Source organism: Sorghum bicolor, chromosome 10, assembly GCF_000003195.3.
Source record: "Sorghum bicolor cultivar BTx623 chromosome 10, Sorghum_bicolor_NCBIv3, whole genome shotgun sequence".
Lineage (NCBI taxonomy): Eukaryota > Viridiplantae > Streptophyta > Magnoliopsida > Poales > Poaceae > Sorghum > Sorghum bicolor.
The window spans coordinates 59,719,868-59,743,078 of record NC_012879.2 but is presented as its reverse complement, the minus strand read 5'-3'; the positions used below and the strand labels follow the sequence as shown (position 1 = coordinate 59,743,078).

The 23,211-nt window shown below is 47.6% G+C and overlaps 4 protein-coding genes across 6 annotated transcripts; 3 read left to right on the top strand and 1 right to left on the bottom strand.

The window, feature by feature from the left end:
- LOC110430834 (21 kDa protein-like) lies at window positions 1,936-2,916 on the top strand. The gene has a single exon (XM_021448887.1). The coding sequence runs from the start codon at window positions 2,037-2,039 to the stop codon at window positions 2,643-2,645; it is 609 nt and encodes a 202-aa protein (XP_021304562.1). The 5' UTR covers window positions 1,936-2,036; the 3' UTR covers window positions 2,646-2,916.
- On the top strand, window positions 4,836-8,548 carry LOC110431201 (protein transport protein sec31-like). The gene is made up of 4 exons (XM_021449931.1): window positions 4,836-4,974; window positions 7,455-7,862; window positions 7,939-8,142; window positions 8,460-8,548. Exons 1-4 carry the CDS (start codon window positions 4,836-4,838, stop codon window positions 8,546-8,548), a joined length of 840 nt encoding a protein of 279 aa, XP_021305606.1.
- Window positions 7,510-12,788, top strand: LOC8064979 (cyclin-A2-1). 3 transcript variants are annotated; one of them, XM_021448782.1, is made up of 13 exons: window positions 7,510-7,862; window positions 8,206-8,256; window positions 9,161-9,472; window positions 9,600-9,897; window positions 10,197-10,303; window positions 10,502-10,594; window positions 11,029-11,162; window positions 11,328-11,403; window positions 11,494-11,570; window positions 11,668-11,701; window positions 11,795-11,944; window positions 12,039-12,173; window positions 12,347-12,788. In XM_021448782.1, exons 3-13 carry the CDS (start codon window positions 9,167-9,169, stop codon window positions 12,401-12,403), a joined length of 1,467 nt encoding a protein of 488 aa, XP_021304457.1. In that variant the 5' UTR covers window positions 7,510-7,862; window positions 8,206-8,256; window positions 9,161-9,166; the 3' UTR covers window positions 12,404-12,788. The 3 variants fall into 3 exon arrangements, with proteins under 3 accessions (XP_021304457.1, XP_021304458.1, XP_002438998.2); XM_021448783.1 differs by having other exon boundaries at window positions 8,206-8,296; XM_002438953.2 differs by lacking the exon at window positions 8,206-8,256 and having other exon boundaries at window positions 7,511-7,862.
- Window positions 14,796-16,949, bottom strand: LOC8064978 (F-box/kelch-repeat protein SKIP25). Its single transcript, XM_002437535.2, has one exon. It carries the CDS (start codon window positions 16,336-16,338, stop codon window positions 15,067-15,069), a length of 1,272 nt encoding a protein of 423 aa, XP_002437580.1. The 5' UTR covers window positions 16,339-16,949; the 3' UTR covers window positions 14,796-15,066.

The window sequence follows — 23,211 nt, the reverse complement described above, 5'->3', positions numbered from 1 at the left end:
TTGCTCCACTGCTAGCATAGACACCATCACGATCACGTGCGTGTCTATATTTTTCAGAACGCGAGCGAGACCCCCGTCTGTTCAGACTTGAGACCTTCCAGTTCCAGCCACAGATTTCAGTATAGCTAGGCAGCGTACGTCAGGGACCGGAGGCTTGCAATTGCAATTGCAAAGGGTCGGTGGGAGCTGAACATTTCCTGTTTAAATTTTTTTTTTCTCTTCTCATCGGCAATTGCTTCTGTGTGAGATCGAGCTAGCAGGCAGCAGAAGGGGCTCACACGTGATTTGTGCCGGCAAACTCTGAAGTCTGAAGCAAACCTTGCAAACCTCCAGCCCTTTCATTTCAGATCTAGATGCTGAAAACGACAGATCGATGCTTTAATTTGCTTGCATGCATGGAGATTACTCCTACATTACAATTGCAGTACGTACAAATACAATAGGGCCCGTACAATATCGGAGAGGATATATATGATCCAGATGGTGTCCTAATAGGCTCCTAGCCGCTCGTCGTTGCAGGTTAGGCGCCGGAAACTGTGGGACTGCCTGCCGGGTGGTGGAGTACACGCACGTCGTTGACAGATCGATGGAGCCAAGACTAGACTATGCCACTTAGCAGCACCTAGATCTGTACGTTTCTTGCCAAGATTAACGGTAACAGCCTAACAGTAACAGGGAGCGAAGCTAGCTAGCTCACTGCTCGCTCCCGGCAGAAAAGAGTCCTTAGCCAGGGAGACATCAGAATAATTCAATTCAGACAACTATGCTTAGCTAGCTAGTAGTAGTATACATAACAGAAGTCAAGAGCAGTCATCAAATTAAAGTGTCCGGATCTGCGTGAAGCATTTGACTAATGCGTAACAAATGGTATTCTAACCGGTTCTGCCTGAAAGTGGATGGAATTCGAGTTTCAGAAAGAGCAAGGTCGAGCGTTGAAATTCGTTAGGGGTCTCTGTGTGTGTGTGTGTGTGTGTGTGACCGGCCGAACTCACGATGGTAGTTACTCCTTGCTAGGGCATGCACTTAAGCTAGGGTGTGTGTGGACCGAACATTATTAGGCCATATCCAACCGCCTTCAGTAGTACACGTTCAGGCAACAATTGTGTACCAGCACTGCAATTACTTGGGTATAATGTTTCTTTTTTTTTCTTCATGATAATAAATATATAGTACACTGGTACCAAGCTAGTCTGAATCCATGCAACTTTTCCCGGGTTAATTACAACAATGATGACAAGCTTTTCGGTCTTGACACTGTACTATATCATCAATCATGGAAAAGCCACCTACCTGACTACTGCTCGACTAATGATAATCATCCTCGCTGATCCAACATTGCATTGCAACATTATACAGATCCTATATATTAAAATTAAAATGGTTGCTACAGTATGAAAAATATCAGTGAATAGTGAGCTTAATGTTACCTGAACAAATTAAATGATAATGATGATGATGAGCTTTCGGTTGGGAGGCAAGGCAGGCAGCAAAATGCCGTCAGCATTCATACACATCTCTGCAGGTCCAGGTGGGCCGACAAAGCAACAGCAGCCCCATCCTGGCCCATCACGTGCATACATTCACATTCAACTCTCCTTCTTTTTTCTTTATCAAGACAACCTCGGAATTGTTAGCATTTCCTCCACAGAATTGCCGCGAGGAGGCTTGCTAGTTGCCGTCGTATTTAATTCTCACCCAATCTGAGGACCTTTCTAGAAATGTCTCCACTCATGTCAAATCAAATCACCAATGTCTTTGTCCATGCATGGTTGATGGTCCAAGCCCAAAAGCAAAAATCCATAATCAAATAAATATAATAATGTGGTGGAGTACCTCCAAAAGTTTTTTTTACTTTTTTAAAAAATCGTCTGCACAAATTTCCAAATCTCCCTATATATAAGGAGACACGGAGGTGGGTGATTACAAAAGCCATTCAATCATTCAAGTGAAGCAGCCAGCACACTCCACTGTGACTCCGTGATCTGCCGGCACTGCACACTCCCCGCACAGCCGCACCACCAGCTAGCTCAGCAATCATGGCTCGCCTGCTCCTCCTCCTCGCCGCCGCCGCCGCAGCGGCGTTCCTGGCCGTGGAGGCCGCGTCGCCGGTGGCCAGCGACTTCATCCGCAAGTCTTGCCGCGCGACGCAGTACCCGTCGGTGTGCGAGCAGAGCCTGGCGTCGTACGGGGGCACCCCGCCGCCGCGGAGCCCGCGGGAGCTGGCGCGCGCCGCGCTGTCCGTGAGCGCGGACCGCGCGCGCGCCGCGTCCGCGTACGTGGGCCGCCTGTGCGGCGCCGGCACCGGCGCGAAGAAGGGGTCCGGGTCGCGGCCGGCGGCGGCGGGCCCCGTGCGCGACTGCCTGGAGAACCTGGCGGACAGCGTGGGCCACCTCCGCGACGCGGCGCAGGAGATGGGCGGCGCCGGGATGAGCCGCTCCGGGACGCCCGCGTTCAAGTGGCACCTCAGCAACGTCCAGACCTGGTGCAGCGCCGCGCTCACCGACGAGAACACCTGCCTCGACGGCCTCTCCTCCCGCGGCGTCGACGCCGGCACGCGCGCCGCCATCCGCGGCAAGGTCGTCGAGGTCGCGCAGGTCACCAGCAACGCGCTCGCGCTCGTCAACAAGGTCGGGCCTGGGTACTAGCCCAAGGCCCAGGCCCAGGACCAAGCCCAGCCCAGATAACACCCCTTGCCAGCAGACGGATCAGGTGTTCTTTGTGCGTCGGTTATGTCTGGTTTTTCATTTTACCACTTTGCTTGTGTTGTGTAAGATATAGTTAAGGGCGATAAGTACACTAAGACGCATGTACTCTTCTGTCCGATCCTGTCACTGTCACGGTCACGGTGAATAAGCTAAGTGTCATCGTTAACATTGATATGATCTTAAAAGAAAATATAAAAACGTTTACTAGAAATTAGTAGTGTGTCTGTGCTAACACTAGGATATAATATAAAACAAGATAAAGTTGTAAAAGAATACAATCAGATTCATTAAAATTAGTGTCTTTATCACTTTCGTAAAAAAAACTATGTGAGAGAACCAAAACCGTTTGGTTGAGGTTAGTCCATCTCACCTATGAGCGGTCTGCTTTTTCTTCCTCTAACACCAACTGTTCCTCTCCCTCGTAGGTGAGACATTTTATCCAACATGTGAAGCATGTTTTTCGGCTCATTAATGAAAACTATTGATGTAGTTCTTTATTTAAATAATATAATATATTTTATGCTAATCCTAAATTTAACTCTGTTGGTTATTGATTATATCATCTGAATTGTACAACATTCATATTTTATACGTACAAAAATTCACGATACATTCATCCACCAACGACCAATTCAAGTATTCACATAGAGAAAAACAAAAATCACTAGCCCGCAACCCAGCCCAACAACTCTAATACTCCATAGAGCAGTCAGTGAGAAGCAGCCAACAGTGAAGGCGTGTTGGTAGCTGGTGCAGTGCACAGGCTGTTGGTGCTCACCTGCTTCTCGGTGCAGCCTGCAATTGCCGAGTGCCAAGCACCTGAGCTGCCTGAGAGTTGGAGGTTGTCACCCGCAGCTGAGCGCTCAAGCAACCGCAAGTCAATGCCTCGTGCGCTAGCGTCTGCTACTTTGTCATACAACCCACAGACGAAAGTCTGCTTTTTCTAAGGGCATGTACAACCCACAGACGGAGGTCCGTCTCTAAACACCTCGAATCTATCATATAGACAGGTATATAAAGATATGTCATACAACCCACAGACGAAAGTATGTCTCTAAGATGTTTAATACTTTATATATAGCTAGGATCAACTAAAAATATTTTTTTGTGTATCATCGTGTGGCTTTTTGATAGGAAATGTACCAAAGATAAATAAGAGCACATGATTACAATATTTTTTAGAAACTATGGCTATTACGAATGGAATGGAACAGCACCACCCAAATGCTTAATTATCATAACGCTGACAACTTGGAACCTTTGAATTAACAAGAAAAGAAGGTCATTTCACTGGTAACCTTGAAGGCAAAGCTATACTCGGCACAACATCACCTCCCCCATTTTGATCCAAGTTCCCAATTCAGTCTATAATATGCAATGAAATTGAACATGCTACATAACCAGTCAGCTGAAAAGAATTGTTTGATAGATCAAGTTTACTCAAGTTTTTCAGCCCACTCAAGTTCCCCATCTGTGAGTTCATCAGATGTAGAGCTCCCAAGTACAAAGATATCCTCTTTTCTCCTGTGACGCTATCTGCTGCTCTCAGATACATGCCATCGCGAACTGAAATCACGGCACTGCATCTAGAGACAAATGTTGAACCTCTTGCCTTAAAGGATTAATAAAGGGAAGCAATAATTCAAAGCATGTCAGGCATCACTCGATGACCTGGGAGGTGAAGAAATCCAAATTTCTGTGAGAAAGTGCGATAGGATTACAGAAACTGAAGAATTGTGAACTTGCAAAGAGCTGTTTGTTTCTGTATGGTTGTATAGACTTGCCACAACAGACAACATAAGTAGCTTCGAATCAGCATAGTTCACAGCTTTGAACGACTCTTGTAAGATTCAAATCATGTAATTTAACTTAAATAAATTACTCAAATTAATTGACTGAAATCCTAGCAGGATAGAGGGACACAAGCGAACCTTTGAGTTGCAGCTTGAGGACGACAAGCCTGGATCGGCAGCGGACAGAAGCCTGCCATCCTGCCCTTGGCGTCCTTGCCGTCGTTGTATCCGTGGGCTCTGGCCCCGCCGCCGCCGCCGCATCCGTTTGCTCCAGCCTCACCGCCATGCTCAAATCTGGAACCACGTGGAGAAAAGAAAACGGATTTTGGCGCGCACCATGGATGTCTCCGCTTGCCACAGCCAGATCCGTGTCTCGTCGTTTGGAGGCGACGACCAATACAACGCGTCCTCATCTGTGTCTCGGCATCTAGGAGCACGAGCCATACTCGTCGTCTCACGAGACGACGACCCTGCCCGTCTCTCCACTCACGAGGGAGTTTTTTACAAAAATACATCGTATAAAGACGGGGTAAAACGTCGCGTTGTACGTGCCCTAAGGCCCATGTCAAATAGTGGGTGCATGTGTGGGTCAAACAGGTACGGTGGAGCATTCCACCATTGGGCCTTGTCGAATAAACAACCCAACGATATCGAGTTGTATCCGAGTGTCTGCAACTTTTGTTCCTCACTTCTCCTGTCGCTCGTTTAGAATCTCGGACCTTGGAGCTTGATGGTCGGTAGGAGATAAGGGTCCTAGGGGTGGTGCTCACCGGAGGTAAGGTAGGATGGTAGCCCAACCTCGCCTTATAGGTGGCTCTGCCTATGGATGCTCTTGTTTAAACTCCCTCGAGATAAACACCTTTAACCTAATAACCCCAATTAGTGCATCCAAATAAAAAACAAATACCTATTTCACATTACAACAAAATTCTCTAAGCACCAAGCTTACACTCACTTTATTGTTTCCTTAACCTTGACATATATCCTTTGTGCCATATGCCAAACATCAATTAGAGACTTTAGGGATAAGACACTTGTTGACTTTTAACTTGTAACTAACTCCAATTTGATTACCGCTACAAAGGCACATTAATCACAATTTTTGTACTTATCAATCATCAAAATCCCCAAAACACCAAATTAATACCTATCAATCTACTGTCTTTTTAGTGACTAATGACAAAACAAGTCTATGAAAAATCAAAAAATATTGAATTTGAACCGATCATAAGCATGAAAAGGGTTAGCTTAGGGAACACATAAAGAGTAGCACAAAGTTGTACATAAGCAAAATGTAAATGAGTAACCAAGAGTAGCCCAAACTTGTACACATGCAAAATGTAAATGGTGGATAAGAAGGTTGAAATGTCTATATCGCCCTTGGTTTCTTTCTTTATTTTTCTTTTTCTTCTTGTACTTATTTTGTTCTTTCTTTCCCTTAGCCCATCGCTCCATGGGAAATTTAAACATTTTCATCCTTCCCAATAGCACTCCTCTAGATGCCATTTTTTGTTTTGCAATTACACATTTGCCATTAAGTAGACATTGCTATATATTTGCCACTTTTGTAACAATGTGGCAAACCAACTCACGTTACCTGTGTGTATATACTAACCAACTCATGTTACCAGTGTGTATATACTATGGGAAATGATGCTTGTGCCCCTGCCATCTTCTTTCTCTTGCTCCCTCACTTCATGAGGACCCCACTTGTCTTCATCTACCTCCTATCGGCTCCCATTTTCTTTGTCTATCGCTGGAACCCGACCCACCATGGCTGCACGTGCCTGACTCTACCATTCATGTCTAGCGCCACTTCTGCCCTATACCTAAGGGCCATTGCAGGTGCAGCCACGCCACATCCTTGGACTAGCTTGAAACACGCCCGCACAGCAGCATAACTGCACACTTGGTGTGCCGTAGAGCTCCTTCTCGTCGATCCACTAGAGGTACAAGTACTCCTAGGTGACGTTGCTCTCGACGTGGTCCAAGCGCACAACGAAGGCATCCATGTGCGCCATCCGCGTTGTTGTCAAAGTTGAGCAACACTACCCGTTGTCCGCGTGCCGCTGCCGTCTATTGCGGAGCAAAGTGCTTCACAACCATCTCGATCCATGACCGATCGATCCTCAAGCTCGATGCGTACCCCCAAGTTCACCTAGTTGGGGTGCGACATGCAACCGGGTGCTGGTGAAGTGCTTAGGTGCCTGACTCCGCCATCCGCATTGCCCATGAGCTTCGCACGCTATGCCATGGCCGCGAGCTCCAAGCCCACCTCGTTGCCGCCTGTGCATGCCTCGTTGCGTTGTGCTAGGTCGGCTTGCATCTCCCAACGCCATGGATGGAAGGTGGGAGCGGGAGGAGATGGATGACACATGGGCTTTGCGCGAGGATAAAAAGGTAGGGCAAGACATCAATTTCCATGTCTTTTCATGCTGACAGGTGAGGCCTTATTTAGATGTGAATTTTTTTTAGATTTTGTTACTGTAACACTTTTCGTTTGTTTGTGGCAAATATTGTCCAATCATGGACTAAGGGTCTGTTTGGTTCCCTTGCTAAATTTTAGTCAGCTAAACTTTAGTCACTTTAGTAGCTAAAGTTCCAAACACATTGACTAAAAAGGAGTTAAATAGTTTAGTCCCACTAGTCACCTAAAAGTAGCTAAAATAATTTTAGCTGACTAAAATTTAGCAAGGGGAACCAAATAAGGCCTAATTAGGATCAAAAGATTCGTCTCGCGATTAAGCTGTGCAACTAGTTTTTGTTTTCGTATATATTTAATGCTCATGCATATGTCGAAAGATTCGATGTGATAGAGAATTTTGAAAACTTTTTGTTTTTTTAAACAAGTCGTGAGTTGCCGTGTACATCATCAAAAATGGCAAAAACAGGTGGTAAATGTGTAAATTACAAACCTAAAGTTCTCTTTTTTTTTTGAACTTTTACAAACCTAAAGTTGCATACGGAGGAGCGGGGGAGGATGACAAATGTTTAAATTCCGTGAGCGGGAGACCGGGGATCCTGCGGCGCACCACGAACTCTTCTTTCTTCTCCGCCGCCCCACCGCTCCCGCTCGGGCTACCACCACCGCCCCGCACCTCCCGTCGCGCTGCCGAGCGACGGCGCGCATCCGTCTCCTCCGCTCCGACCCTCCCGCCCTGCCTCCCGCGCCATCTCGCCTCTCATCGCCGCCCCGCCTCCCGCGCCGTCTCGCCTCTCATCGCCGCTCCGCCTCCCTCCGTCGTTCCTGGCTGCCGGGCTCCTTCTCCGTCGTCGGCTACGCGCGTGAGGAGGGAGAAGGAGCCGCAGCGCGTGGATCCAGGGGCAGCGGCGTCCATCCCGCGTGAGAAAGGAGAAGGAGCCGGTGAGATCTACTTCTTTTCTGCTCCTCCTTTTCTTGCAGCTCTCTCTAAGCACGTTTTGCGGAGATTCGTCGGTAGCGAGTAGCGACGGCGGGGCAGTCCCAGGCTCGGCAGAGGCGTCAGCGGCTCCCCCTCCCGCCTCTCGCCAGTCGCCTCGCGCCCTCGCCAAGGCTGGAGCCAGCAGCCGCTGCTCCACCAAGGCGGTCGCGCCGCTTTGGGATGCAAACGGGCCTGCCTGCGGGTTGCCCGCTGGCCCGCCGCATCAGCCGCTTGCAGTTGTGCGTAATTCTGCAGGAGCCTGCTAGGATCTGATGCACTCCTTCTTTCTCCTGTGGGGTCTTGCAGGCAAGAAACCTAGCAGATTGCAGGATACTGAAGACGCCTTCATCTATACGTGTGCGCTCAGCTCAAATGCCTTTGTCCTATCTCTTGCTGTGTATAATCACTCGTCTCATGTACACTTATTTCCTCCTGTATATAAGAACATTAGTAAAGGTGTTAACTGTTAGGTGCTTGAGATGGGGGAACTTTCATGTCCATGAAAGGACTAGCGAACTGATGAACCAAATGCCTGCTAGGTCCTGTTCTTGCATTTGCAGATTGCACAATCACAAAAAGGAAGGAAACGTATGGACAGATAACTGAACTCATCAGGGCTACTGGCAACAGCTACGCATCAGTGCTGTAACGCCGAATCGCTGTGATGCGGGTTGCAGGAGATGTGGGCGTTGTAACTCTATGCAGGCGATGTAGGTCTATGCATGAAAATGCAGGTTTGCTGATTAGGTCCGCTAGGCTTTGCAGACTGCCCACTTTAAGCCGTCTTGGCAAAGGCAGGTGTTAGTAGGGACCTGCTACAACATTTTTTGCAGGCGGGCCCAGCAGTTTAGCAGGTCTTGCGCCCATTTGCATCCCTAGCGCTTATGCCCCAAAGCAAAGCGTTACCTGTCAGCTTAGCGCTTCAGCGCGCTGAAGCATGTGTTTAGTGCTGCCTTTTGGAAACCTGCCAGTTATGTGTTGCTTTTGTGATAGGTATCCCTGTACTGTGCCGGCTTGTTCTTCCTCTGAGTTACAGGTTTAAAAAATAAATAGTTTGACATTAATATAAACATGATTTCAATTTCATCAACTTGTTGATGAAGTTTTGATAGAAGGGTATGCAACCTTGCTCTTCAGTCGTTGACTTTAGCCATTTTGCGATGATTCCTAAGTGCATAGTATTGTTCACTTGTTCAGCTCTCCAATACTATAGTTGCACATTATACAAAGTCACATAGTCCTTCTATTTTACAACATTCAGGTTTGGATGGCTGCACGGAAAGAAAACCCTGAGCTTATTGCTTGTCAAGCACCCAATGGTCGAATCACGCGAGCTCAAGCCGCTGCAAATCGTCGAAGCTTTGGTGTTCTCCCTTCTGTTCCACTGCCTGCAAAAACTGATCGAAAACAGACTACACAAGGGAAGATGAAAAGGGGATCTTCATATGACAACACTAGTGCAAGTACTGCAATTTCTGGCCCCCAGCCTAAGAGGCGCACAGTTCTCAGGGATGTGACCAATTTGCGTAATGCTAACTCTAACAAAACTTTTGCTGCTGCACCGAAGGTTCAGGTATTGAGATGTTCCCTGCATAATTGCATTATTGTACAATGAGTTCTTGATGCGTACTGTTTCCTAAACATTGCAAATGTAGTAGAATGACAAGGTTAACTCCTTTTTATTTATTTATTTATTTCAGACAAGGCCCTCCCTAAGGACTGGAAGAACCGTGACCAGAGGCAAGCAGTGCACAAAAAGGATTCCTAAAATACCCCAACCAGCTGGTAATGGTGGTTCATTCGCCAATGATTCGAGCATTGCCGAAGAAACACAAGAGAAACTTTTGGCACAGAAAGAAGAACCTATTCTTTTGCTTGAGAACAGGGGCTCACTGTCATTGCAGAATGTTGAAAGGAACAGGGACAGTGCTTGTCATGAGGCATTCTTTAAGGAAAGAAATGTCAGGGATATATGTGAACCTTCTGTGTCAAAGAATGGTCAGTTCCATTTCCTTTTTGAGCTTGAAATTTGCTCTTAAAGATTTGCCAGCATCCCCAGCCACACTGAGTCTGTATAACGTTCAAGGTTTTTCTTACCTTAATATTTTACAAAATGCAGCTTGCACCCTTGCTTTTACTTGAGTATAATCTTGATGGTCTTTCTGGAGTATTAGAATCTGAAGAAACTAAAGCTTGCTCCTAGTGTTCTTTATTTTGTCATTTCTGAGATACCTTGTAGATAATCTTAACGTTTCTGATTAGTGACCATCTGCTAAAGATTCTGTATTTTCTTCCAGGGGACTCTTCTGTGTTAGACATTGTAGATATCGACAAAGATAATGGCAATCCTCAAATGTGTGCTTCCTACGTTGTAGAGATATACTCAAACCTTATGGTTTCAGAGGTATGCTGTTGTATCTTGATCAAAACAGAAATTCTGCTTAGTTGTACTGTTCAGGCAGAATTCTATTTAATTTAATATATTTCAGATGGTATGTTAAGCATGCAAGAACTCCAGATTTAGATTTCTGTGTTATATTCTTGGCACATTGTGCTTGTTTAAACGGTATGTGTCTATCTTTATGTTTATGTCATTCCACAGCTTATGAGAAGACCCAGTCCGAATTACATGGAGGGTTTGCAACGGGACATCACTAAGGGCATGAGAGGAATACTCATTGATTGGCTTGTGGAGGTTGTTATATCTACAATTCTATCTGGATTTCTGCTTATTTCAATACACTGCATTCCATAGCATCACTACGTTCTTAAGTTGCTATCAGCTGATTCAACAGCTTTCCATAGCATACTCTGCATAGAAACTGATGCACATATCTCCCAAATGTGAAGGATGACCCAACAAATAAGAAAATTACTGCTATTTGATTCCAATAAACAGGAGATAAATTATACTGTATGTTTGAATCAGTTGCTGATGATGTTAAAATGGCAAAATAATGTTTACTTTCTTTAGAGACAAACAGTCTTTGTACATCTCATACACACAGAAGCATCTAGTTTGTCTTTTGTCTTATAATGAAAATATTATATACCTCTTACTGTCTATTCCTCACTTCTCATGATTGATGACTCGGTTTAAGGTGGTGTTATATATTGTCTTTGTCACAGGTTTCTGAAGAATACAAGCTTGTTCCAGACACGCTGTACCTAACTGTATATGTTATTGACCGGTTTCTTTCTCGGAACTACATTGAAAGACAGAGACTACAACTTCTGGGAATAACAAGCATGCTTGTTGCCTCGTGAGTTTATGCTCTAGCCATTTTATTTTTTAGGTAGAAAACTTTAAAATACATAGATACATAGATGTAACATAAGAAGTTTTCCCTACAAGCTAGACTAGTTTCCTCTTTGGCGGATGTAATGAATAACTCTGTAAGTAAAGTAATTTTTAAATTCATTTGCAGAAAGTATGAAGAGATATGTGCTCCTCGAGTTGAAGAATTCTGTTTCATAACCGACAATACATACACAAAGGCAGAGGTATTTGTTTCATGTGAAGTTGGGGAAAAACTAATTACATATATGGAAGAAATTGTTGAATTTGTATCTGATAACCCCCTGATCCAGTAGGTGCTGAAAATGGAGTGCCAAGTGCTGAACGACCTGGGATTTCATCTTTCTGTTCCAACTACAAAAACATTTCTCAGGTTACCTTTCCCAAATACGCCTAGTATCTCTTTTCTAATGGGAAACCGCTGCACCATTACTAACATGTCTCCCTTTTTATTTATTTATTTTTATCAGGAGATTCCTTAGAGCGGCACAAGCATCTCGTAAAGTAAGACTGGCATCAGATCTTACAGCAACAGTTTTCATTCAATTTATGCCTACATATTTGATCTGAGCGCTAAATTCTGAAGTTTATGTGCAGATTCCTTCTATGACTTTGGGATTTCTGGCCAATTATCTTGCGGAGTTGACTTTGACCGATTATGAGTTCTTGAAATTTCTTCCATCATTGGTGGCAGCATCGGCTGTGTTTCTTGCTAGATGGACACTTGACCAATCCGACGAACCATGGGTACGCATGAAAAGCACTTGGTACATACAGCAGTACATGCTTTAAAAAATAACTTGGTTTTATCTCTAATCTGTGGCTATTCAACTATGTGCAGAACCAAACTCTAGAGCACTACACCTCTTACAAATGCTCTGACATTCAATTATGTGTCTGTGCTCTACGAGAACTCCAGCATAACACCAGTAACTGTCCTCTTAACGCCATCCGTGAGAAGTACAAACATCAAAAGGTATGCAACCACATCCTGCTGTTTGAATTCATACCACATTGCTTAAGTGAAGTCTTCGGTTGCACAGTGGCAAGTATAACTGAAGCTGTTCCACTTACCTTAGCTCCAAAAAGGAGGACTGCCGAACTTAGCATCGTCGATCTTCTAACACTATGCTGGTTATTCTGCTGCAGTTTGATTGCGTAGCAAACCTAACCTCACCGGAGCTCCCTCGGTCGCTCTTCAGCTGACACGCCAATGACACCAGTTACCCTTTGATCAGCAACGTTAGCTGCAGTCGTAGCTCTGGCTGCGTTAACATTATTGTAGCATCCCCCTTCCCTCTTTTCCCCGTTTTCTGATTTGGTTGTGTGTTGTCATCGAGCTGTTGTGTCCCGGCCTTTTTCGAGTCGCAAGTATAAGATGAAAGACAGGTAGGTGGCTCGTTGGCTTTTTTTTTGGTTTGACATGAGGTTTACCCGATTGTAAACAACACTGTGTGTAGGGCTTTGGCTTGGGCTGTTATTAACTGTAAGATGGTCCGGCATGTGTAACAAACAACGGAATGCTGTTTGTTTTGACACAATTCGTTCATTGTTAGCTTCGGAATGGAAATTAGTTTATTGCCAGTGGTTACTTTCTCTGTCTAAATGGAATGCTTGCTTCAGTGCTGGTTCTTGTATATGTGGTTGATAGATAATGGCAGCAAGGCCATGCAGTTTTGGCCATTTTTGGTTCGGCAGGTGCCCGTCAGTTGGGGCGGCGAGGCCGCACAACACCTTATCTTCCTGACCAGTGACAAACCTCTGGCAACCTTTGTGTGGCCTGTGGGGGACACACGTACACACAAGGAGCCAAGGAGGCCCGGAACACCGGATCCTGGGAATTATGCTTTGTTGATTTCTTTCTTTTAGGTTGTCCGTTTCATCTGTTATGCTATATGAGCATCCTTTTTTGCTGAAAGAAAATGCTGTGTCACCCAATTCCCGGGTGTTAAAATGAATTTGACTTCGTATTGCTGGTAGTGACAACTCGAACAAATTCACCCCATTGTGATTGTTTACCTAGTAGTAATAACTCCACTGGTGTTATTTAGCTAGTTTGGTTCAACTAGTGAGATACTAGTTAGTAGTCAGCTAATATCTCCGTTCCACTGAAAGTATCATTTTTAATTTATAGACTTGACCGTTTGTCTTATTTAAATTTTGTATACAAATAATAAAATAAATAAATCATTATTAAAGTATTCTTAATAATAAAATAAGTCATCACAAGATAAATAATATTCATATAAAATTTTAAATTAGATGAACGGTGAACCAGAAGACTAAAAGTCAAAAAATGATATTTTCAATAGAAAGACGGGAATAACTAACTACTAACAAGTACTCTTAGGCCAGTCTCAATGGATAGTTTTATGACACAGTCACACATGAGTTTCATGTGGACACCTCTCTCATCTGATGAAACTTCTTCATTTAATGACCCTACCAAGTCAGCAATTTTGCTTATGTGACACCCTATTTAATGTGCATAACACTTTAATAAAACATGCATACCTAGAGAAACCGGCTTGTTTGCCGTGTGTCACATCCTAGAGCATGTGCCGATTCATGGATGCCTAGTTCGCAAAATTTTTCAAGATTCTCCGTCACATCGAATCTTGCGGCACATGCATGGAGCATTAAATATACATAAAAACAAAAACTATTTGCACAGTTCATCTGTAAACCGCGAGATGAATCTTTTGAGCCTAGTTACTCTATAATTGGACAATGTTTGTCAAATAAAAACGAAAGTGCTACAGTGCCGTTTTCACAACTTTTTGCGAACTGAACAAGGCCTGAACAACGGGGTGGGGGTGGGGACAGGACACAGGACAGAACAAAAAAGTAGCCGGGCGGACTTTCTGCTTCCGCTTCCGCCGCGGCAGTGCAATTTTATGGTGGGGGCAGGTCCACCGGTCGCCTCGCCGGTGACATCAGGCATGAGATGAGATGAGATGGGCGAACGATGGTCTGGCGCGCGGCGCCGTGTGGCCATCGCAATTACGCCCCCGCCTTTTCGCGCCGCGGCTGCGGATGCCCTCCTCCATACACCCCACGACCGCCGTCGCCGTCGCCGTCGCTGGCCGGCCTCTCCCGCCTTTCCCGATTGAATAAGCCAAACGATCGAAAGCTACCGCATTGATGGCCGGCTGGCCCTCGGACCCGCGCCCTGCAACCGACGGACGCCTACTTTTCGCTCGACGCGACCCGACCCTTGCCGCTGCCGGCGGCGCGCCATTTATGGGTTATGGCGCCGGGACAAGTGGAGAGACAGCAGACGAGACGACGCGAGCCGCGACGTGCGAGACGAAGAGGACGTCTCGGCACCGTACGTGCTACGGCGGCTCCGTGGGAACGAACGAAACCAGACGACACCTCGCCGAGAACCATGAGGCTGCCATGGCTGACCGCCCGCCCGGGGAGGCAGGCAGCCGACATCGACATGGATGATCGGCACGCCATCCATCTGCACGGCCGCCGCGAAAGAACCGACAAGTCGCCAATCCTTGGACATTCGCCTCCCACTGCATCTGGGTATGAGATCTCTGGGTACATACGTATACTACGTAGTACAGTGGAATGGAACAGTATCTCGTCTAGCTTTCGCGCTCGTGTCTCCCACTGCATGCACCACGAATCTGCCGTGCCAGGAACAAACATTGCAACTCTGCCGTATTTCATTTGTGGTGTCTACAATCTCTCAATGGAATGGAATAATCCAACACAAACTCCGGTACGAAATGGAAATCTCAACAGAGGTTGAAAGTTGGAGTGGGATGACGAGCAGCAGCAGAAGCACGTGTAGCGAATCCAACGACCATGCAATCCACACCGACGTGGCGGGAAGCTGCTCGCTGTCGCTGCTGCTACTCCGCGCGCGGCATCCGTGGAAGCACGTGCAGCGCCACCACCTGCTTCCCGGGCGGCGCAGCCACCTCCCACACGCGGGGCCGAGGCCAGGGCCGGGGCGCAGCAGCAACGGGGGCACCCCACCGTCGTGAGGGCGGCGTCGACGTTGTCGGCCGGCAGGGTGCGACGTCGACCACGAGGACCTTCTCGCCGCCCTGGGCCGCCACGCACACCCGGCCCCCGCCCGACGCCATCTCGGCGGCGCCCTTGAGCCGCTCCGACTCCACCACCGTCCGCCACCGGTCCCTTCCCCAGTCGTACGCGCTCAGCGCCCCGCGCTCCTCGTCCACCACGAAGATGGTCGTCTCGTCGTCGGCAGCCACCGCCGGGCCCTTCCATCCCGCGAGCATCCCGGGCGGCATGTCCTCCCACCTCGCGGCGCGCAGGTCGAACACCGCGCCTTCCTTGGCGCCGCGGCCACGGAGGCTGACCATGCACACCTTCCCCGCGGCGCACACCGCCTCCGCGGCGTCGCGGCTGAACCGCGCGTCCCGCATGGGCGGGATCGGCTCCCACCCCGCCGCCGTGGGATCCCACGTGGCGCCGGACCGGGCGTCGCTAGGGTCGTAGCCAGCGCCGACGCCTCCGGCGACGAACACGCGCCCGCGTGCCGCGCCCGCCGCGCACCACCGGCGCGGCGCGAACGGGAACCGCGGGCCGAGCCGCCACGCGCGCGCGGACGGGTCGAACACCACGGGGCGGGGTAGCGCCGGGGCCAGCGACCGCGTGGACCCCGCCACGAGGACGAGGCGGCCTCCGGCGGCCACGGACTGGAGCGGGAGACGGCGGGAGAGGAAGGACTGGTGCCATAGCCTCGGTGGCGAAGACGGCATCGGCGGCGGCGGTAGGTCGTCCCACCGCCCCGCCACTGCGTCGTAGGCCGCGAACGAGGCGCCACCGCCGGTGCCGGAGGAGGAGGCGGCGGCGTCGTCAAGGACCGCGTAGAGCGAGAGGAACGGCGGGAAGGAGGGCGTGTAGAGGAGGCGGCGCCAGGGGCGGCAGACGGCGTGTAGGAGCCGGGGCGGGAGCGGGGCCAGGCAGAGCTGGGCGAGGTGGTCCGGCAGGCCCGGGAGCAGGGGCTGGTCCTCCTGGTCTTGGTCTTGGTCCGGCTCCGGGTCCATGGGCGCCGCGGCCGTGCGGTGCCGCTTGTTGGGCTCAGCTGCTGGCGCGGCAACGGCGGCGGTTGGGGCCTGCCAGTACGGGCGCTTGGCCGCGGCGGGTGCAGCCATGGCGGTAGGGGGAGCGGTAGTATAGTAGTAGGCGCGTCGTTGCTTGCGGTCGCACGGCGAACGCCGTGTAGTTTAGTTGGAGCAGTAGTATTATATGGCGGCGTGCGTGCGCATCGTGTGGTGGCCGACGGCGATGTGGCCTGCTGCTGGTGGTGGTGGTGGTGGTGCAGTTAATCCGGAAAGGTGCCGCCGCATGGCAGATTGGCAAGGGGCCAGGGGGGTCGGGGGAGGAGGAAGGAGGGTCCGGCTCCGGCCCCCCCCGCCCCTACTAGTTGTAGGGAGAGGGAGCCGTGAAGAGAGAGCGGGCGCCGGCCGCGGCAGCTGTTGAATGGATCAGCATGCAGCAGCTGGCGGGGCGGGCTGGCGCTCGTGCTCGTGCTCGAGTCGAGTCCTCTGCTGCTTCTCCGCCCCGGTCCCGGACGACGGGCGCAACTGGAGGATTGGGTAGGGGATTCCTGGAGGGAAGGGAATCAGATCGCCCGCTTGCCCTTTTTGGACCGCTTGGTCCACGCGGTCGGCGCACCATGCACTTGCACGACGTTGCACAGGGCCATACCCATAAACGTCGCCAACACCACACGATTGGAGATATCCTGTCCCATGCCTTTTTATACGACCTCGCTTGATTTTGTCGCTCTGGTAGCTGTAATAGAGTTTACGCGTACGATTTTCACTGTTGGAGAAGATTTGACCATGTGGTTTGCGATCGATCTTACTACACTATTGGAGTTGATATCTGGGTCGTACGTGATTGTACTAGCAACCTTGGTTATAGTGTTACAAAAAGTTTATTGAACTAGTATCTCGCTCTCGCCTCTTTTATTTTCAAATAATATTTTGTGGGGGGCGCTAAAGTTGCAGACTTTTTTTTTTGTCTTACAATAAAACGGTGGCGAGCCGTATATGTGCTCATTGTGCACTAACAACCTATAGTACCACAGCTGCATGATTGATTATTATCATTAATATCACAAAAGCAAAAAAAAAAAAAGGCTCGTGTCAGGTCTAATAACTACTCGTACTACGAAAAGGGAAAAAGCCCTATTTCGGTTAGTTAGCTTTGGATCGCTATCATACAGTGGTACTACTATATGCAAAACAGCAAACGTTCACCCCGAAAAGGGCCGGTCGCTCCCGTTTTGTGCCCAAGTTTGGTCGTGAGTCGTCACACGCACCGGCCGGCCGGCCCGGTAGAATCGGGGCACGCCAGCAGGTCCTGATGTGCGTCCAAACTGAATTAGCGCTGACAGCGACCGATCGATTATTCACTTTGTTGTCAACATGCACGAGGTTAAGGCCTTGTTTAGTTCACTCCAATATCTAAATTTTTTAAAAAAATTTCTCGTCACATCATCAGCATCACATCGATCGGCTGGGGCTAATTAACTGGGTCGGTCAGTCACCGTCCAACTGTCTGTCGTCCAGTCGATGGAAACTTGGAAAGCATGCATGCAAATGCAAATGTTGCAAAACCAAGCTACTAGCAGAAAGCTCCAGCTCCAAAGGACAAGTCCGAGACGACTTTTGCCGTTCCAGAGAACAAAAGGTTGCACCATTGGATGATCCGGTTGTATCCTCTCACCCTTGCACTTTTGACTTTTATTTCGACCTAAGTTGTTGGTGCCTTGCCTTATCCTTGATCTGTACATATAGCAAGTAAAGATCTCAACGCAAATGAAAAGCCTAGGCGGCAGATTCACGTACCTTTTTTATTTGTTTGTGTGGAAGCTCACATATAGGAATGAAAACAGTACGGATATTTTCTGATCGTATTTGAGATCGAATTCGTTTTGAGAGATTTAGATTGTCCGTATTTGAGTCCGAATATTCAACATCCGATACCGTATCCGTATCCGAATATTTAAATTGCATATTTATGATGTCGACATTTAATCCTAACTTATCCGACATGGTTGACATTATCCGTATTCGAATTCGAATCCGATCAGAAATATGGAAACAAATATGATATCGATGATATCTGTCCGTATCCGATCCGTTTTCATCCCTACTCACATATATGATACTTATCTAGCTATACCGTGAATTCTTTTTTTTTTAATAAAATGTGTGGAGGTTTCGTTTGGTAGGGCTTCTCTCCAGCTTGTGTGGAGAAGCTTACCTAACGGTTTTGTAGGAGGACCCTTTTTTATGAAAAAAAAGAAGCCATATTTATTTTAGAGGAACCACAAATCTTAAATGGCTCTAACTCCTTCGAAGAAGCCCTTGAGAAGAAGGCCTACCAAAAGAGGCCTAAATGGTGGCTACTATTTTGGGAAAAAAAGGTAGACCAAGACATCAGACAATATGCTTTTGTGGAGCTGAAACTGTTTGGATAAAAAAAATATAGAGTGGAGCTAAAAAAACGTGGAGCGGTGCAGTTCCAAACACCCTCATAATTCAATGAAAATATTGGTTTCCCCTCTTATTTGATGCATGAAAATCTGTATCCGTGAGCAGGATGGGGACATGGTACTTGGAGCTACGGAAGGCACAACTTGTCAGTCGTGACAAAGGAATCCGGCCAATCCACATGCAAGTCATGAGGTGGTGAATCGTTCTGGATAGGAATTCGGATGTTCCGTGCCTTTTTTTTTCTCTTTCCCACACACATGGCGCGTGAGCGCACACACCTTTTTAGTCTCGCTTTTATTTTTTTGGGACATTACGGTCTTGTTTAGATTCAATTTTTTTGAATTTTGATATTGTTGCATTTTCTTTTTATTTGACAAATATTATCCAATCATAGAGTAACTAGGTTTAAAAGATTCATTTCGCGATTTATAAACAAACTGTGCAATTAGTTTTTGTTTTCATCTATATTTAATGCTCTATGCATATGCGGCAAGATTATTGGATATGACGAGGATCTTGAAAAGTTTTTAGAGATGAAGAACGTAGCCGGTGAGGTGGTGGGGCAGCACGCCAACGTCGACGTCGCTCCGGTCATGGCGCAACGCAAGTGATGGGCCGCTGCACCGGCATGGGTGCATGGAGCACGGGACCGGCGACGGCGGCGGGGCGAGCCAAAAGGCGCTTTTTTTTCCCCGGGGAGCCGAAAAGGCTATCTGTGTTACCTTGCGCCGGCGGCCTTGGCCTTGTTCAGTTTCCAAAAAAATTTGTAAAATTTTTTAGATTCTTCGTCACATCAAATCTTTAAACGCATGCATAGAGTATTAAATATAGACAAAAATAAAAACTAATTGTACAGTTTAGTCGAAATTGACGAGATGAATCTTTGAGCCTAGTTATCATGATTGGACAATATTTGTCAAATACAAACGAAAGTGGTACTATTCCTATTTTCTAAAATTTTTTGGAACTAAACAAGGCTAGTGCAGAAAGATGGATGGATGCCGCCGAGATCTGTTTCGGTCGTCAGTAGCTGCGAAAAAGGTGTCGTTCGGAAAGAAACAATTGAAAGAAAAAAAAAAACGCGTCGTGACGGTCTGGATTCGTTGTTACGAGTCGTTTGTGCTGTGCGTGCGTCTCGCCGTGCCATGCCATGCCACCCGTCGGCTTCACTGACGTCGGTCGAATCGCTTCCGGTCCGGAGCAGGATCGAGCTGACCCGAGAGCCACTCGTCCGTCGTCCCGTCCGCTCCACCGCCGGGGACCGCGAGATATTAGTTGGCCCCAACCCCAAGCAGCAGCAAGCAAGTTGGACGCGGCCGCGGTGGATCCTGATGACATCCCCATTACTAATATTAATTATGGCTGCCAATGCAATGCAAGTGGGCCGGAGCTAAGACTATCTCCAACAATCGTCACCCAAAATACAGATCCATTTGTCCTTTGGGTAGCGCTACAGGTAAAAGGTTCTATACCTATTTTTAGTCTTCTCCAACAACAAGACCTAAAAGACAACACTCTCTGCAAATGGGTCTCGAGGAGAGAGGATACCCAAATTTGGGTTATGTCTCCCCTGATACTCAAAATGGGTTTTCTGTATGGGTATTCTGTTGGAGGCTATAGGTATTGTGTTGGAAACCTATTTTGGGTTTGGGTTCCCAAGTGCATATGCTATTGGAGACATCCTAAGGGCTTGTTTAGATGCAAAATTTTTTTGGATTTTGACACTGTAGCACTTTCGTTTTTATTTGATAAACATTGTCCAATCATGGAGTAACTAGGCTTAAAAGATTCGTCTCGCGATTTATAGACAAACTGTGTAATTAGTTTTTATTTTTATCTATATTTAATACTCCATGTATGTGCCGCAAAATTCGATGTGATGGAGAATTTTGTAAAGTTTTGGGTTTTTGGGTGCAGCTGCCTAAAACAAGCGAAAAGGCAACTTTTGGACTTTAATGAGCGGCGACCGGCGACCCACCCACACCGGAATCTTCCATTTATCATCGTCTTGTCTTGCTCGCGTCCGCTCGGCCTTGTTAGTTTCGAAAAGTACCGTAGTATTTTCGTTTGTTTGTGATAAATATTATTCAATCATAGACTAACTAGAATCAAAAGATTCGTCTCGTAATTTACAGCTAAACTGTGTAATTAGTTTTTTTTTCATCTATATTTAATGTTTCATGCATGTGCCACAAGATTCGATGTGACGTGAAATCTTGAAAAAATTTTGGTTTTCAGGGTGAACTAAACAAGGCCTCGGCTTGCTTGCCCTAAGATTGGGATGCACGCACGGCATGGAGCCATGGACGATCGACTTGCTTGCCGGCTTAATCAATGCCCCGCCCGTCCTTTTCTTAATTTATATATCTCTCTCTGCCGTGGATATGCTGAACAGTGCATGTGATTGTCCAACACATGCACGATATGCATGGTTGATGCATGAATGCATCGTCAGCATAGTCCAGTCCAGTCCAGCCATTACCTTTTCGGACTCAAAGACACAGAGAAGAGAAGCATGCCTCGGACTTGTAACACTTTCGTTTTTATTTAATAAATATTGTCTAATTATAGAGTAACTAGACTTAAAAGATTCGTCATATGATTTATAGATAAACTGTGTAATTAGTTTTTGTTTTCGTCTATATTTAGTGCTCCATGTATGTGCCGCAAGATTCGAAAATCTTTAAAAGTTTTTGGATTTTAGAATGAACTAAACAAATCGGAACCCATGCAGTGACCAGTGAGATGGATGGAGATCCATCCATCGGGGAGATCCATCTCCGTCGTCGCATCTCGCATCGCATCGGTCATGCGAGGAGAGATGCACCTCACCGTCAGCGCTGCATGCATGCATGCGCGGAAAGGCACGGTCGTCGGCAAAACCGCAATCCTAATACTCAGGCTGCCTATTGCAAATGGAGCTACTACTTAGCACCTGTTTGGCAGTGGCTCGTTTTTCTAAAAAAACCGTATTTAACTACAAAGCAGAGAAGCTTCTTATGAGGAGCACTGCCAAACAAACTCTTAGTAGCTAACTATTAATATATTTAAACTAACAATTACACAAATTATTTGTAAGCATAACTAAGCATTATGTTGATAGATGAAAACTAAGCTATCACATTCACCTCGCACAAATCTTATCGTACGAATGGATTTATTTCTAGTACTAGTTGACGGCGACGGTTTAATTTTAGAGTAACTATGTGTCGGCGTCTAGACTCGCGGTCTAGGCACTAACAAGTATAAATCTGCGTGACTGACCAAGCTTGGATGTTGATGCAAGTGAGACACAGAGGGTTTATACTGGTTCGGGCTAAGAATGCCCTACGTCCAGTGTAGCGGTGGATTCTGTATAACCTTGCACCCAAAGGTGCTTGCAGTAGGGGGTACAAGCTGGTTGCGAGAGAGGGCTAAGTCCCAGGTCTCGGCTTGGTGTGGACAAAGTGCGGGCTGTTGCTGTGTGAAAGAGTGTTGTGTGCGTGGGTTCTGGGCCTGTCTCTCCCCCGGTTGTGAGCCCTAGCTCCCCTTTTATAGTCCCAAGGGGAGGCCAGGTATTTACATGAGTAGATTTCTCTTATTGAATGGTAAAACCACAGTCCCGACCCTGTTGGGGCTGGTCCATCTCGTCCTTAAGGGATGGTTGACGGCATGGCTGCTCCTGTAGAGGGTTACCGAACCCTGTAGGGATCGCGGGGGTCGGATCGCCGACACTGCTGCATATCCTGTCAACAGTGGGAAATGACCACAAACAGTGGTGCTGCTTTACTTCACCCATTCCCTTTCTACTGTGCGGTAGTGTGCTACAGCGAACAGGGGTAAGGATGTATAGTGACAGAGGTAAGGCCACAGTGACTGGGGTGGTTGAAACAGTCGTCGCCTTGCCCTGCCGCGTTATGGGGGCCGTCGCATCCGTCACGTCGGGGGAAGTCTTATTGACCAGGTGGAGTGGGGTCCGGCGTCCTGGCGTCCGAGGCCCCGAGGGGTCGGGCGAGCCGGAACTTGCGTCCGAGGCTCCGAGGGGTCGGGCGAGACGGAACTGGCGTCCGAGGCCCCGAGGGGTCGGGCGAGTCGGAACTTGCGTCCGAGGCTCCGAGGGGTCGGGCGAGTCGGAACTTGCGTCCGAGGCCCCGAGGGGTCGTGCGAGTCGGAACTTGCGTCCGAGGCCCTGAGGGGTCGGGCGAGTCGGAACTTGCGTCCGAGGCCCTGATGATTATAATTGGTATATTCCTTCGCGTTTTTTGTTGCTCTGATTTAGGTATCCCTTATTACGATACCCAACACTATGTATTACAAGTATGAGTGTAGTCCAGCCTCCAACTGATTTTATTTAAGGTCAGCAACAACACGTACGCACGTATGTACGTACATCATCGTCCATTATATTGTCCTTGGCTAATTAACTAACCGATCGGCGAGTACAAAGACTTAGGGCAAGTCCACCTTGCCAGTTAGCTAGCTACTTGCATATATTCATACTTGCTGCTGATAATCCAGTTCGTACTATCTTCCAACAAG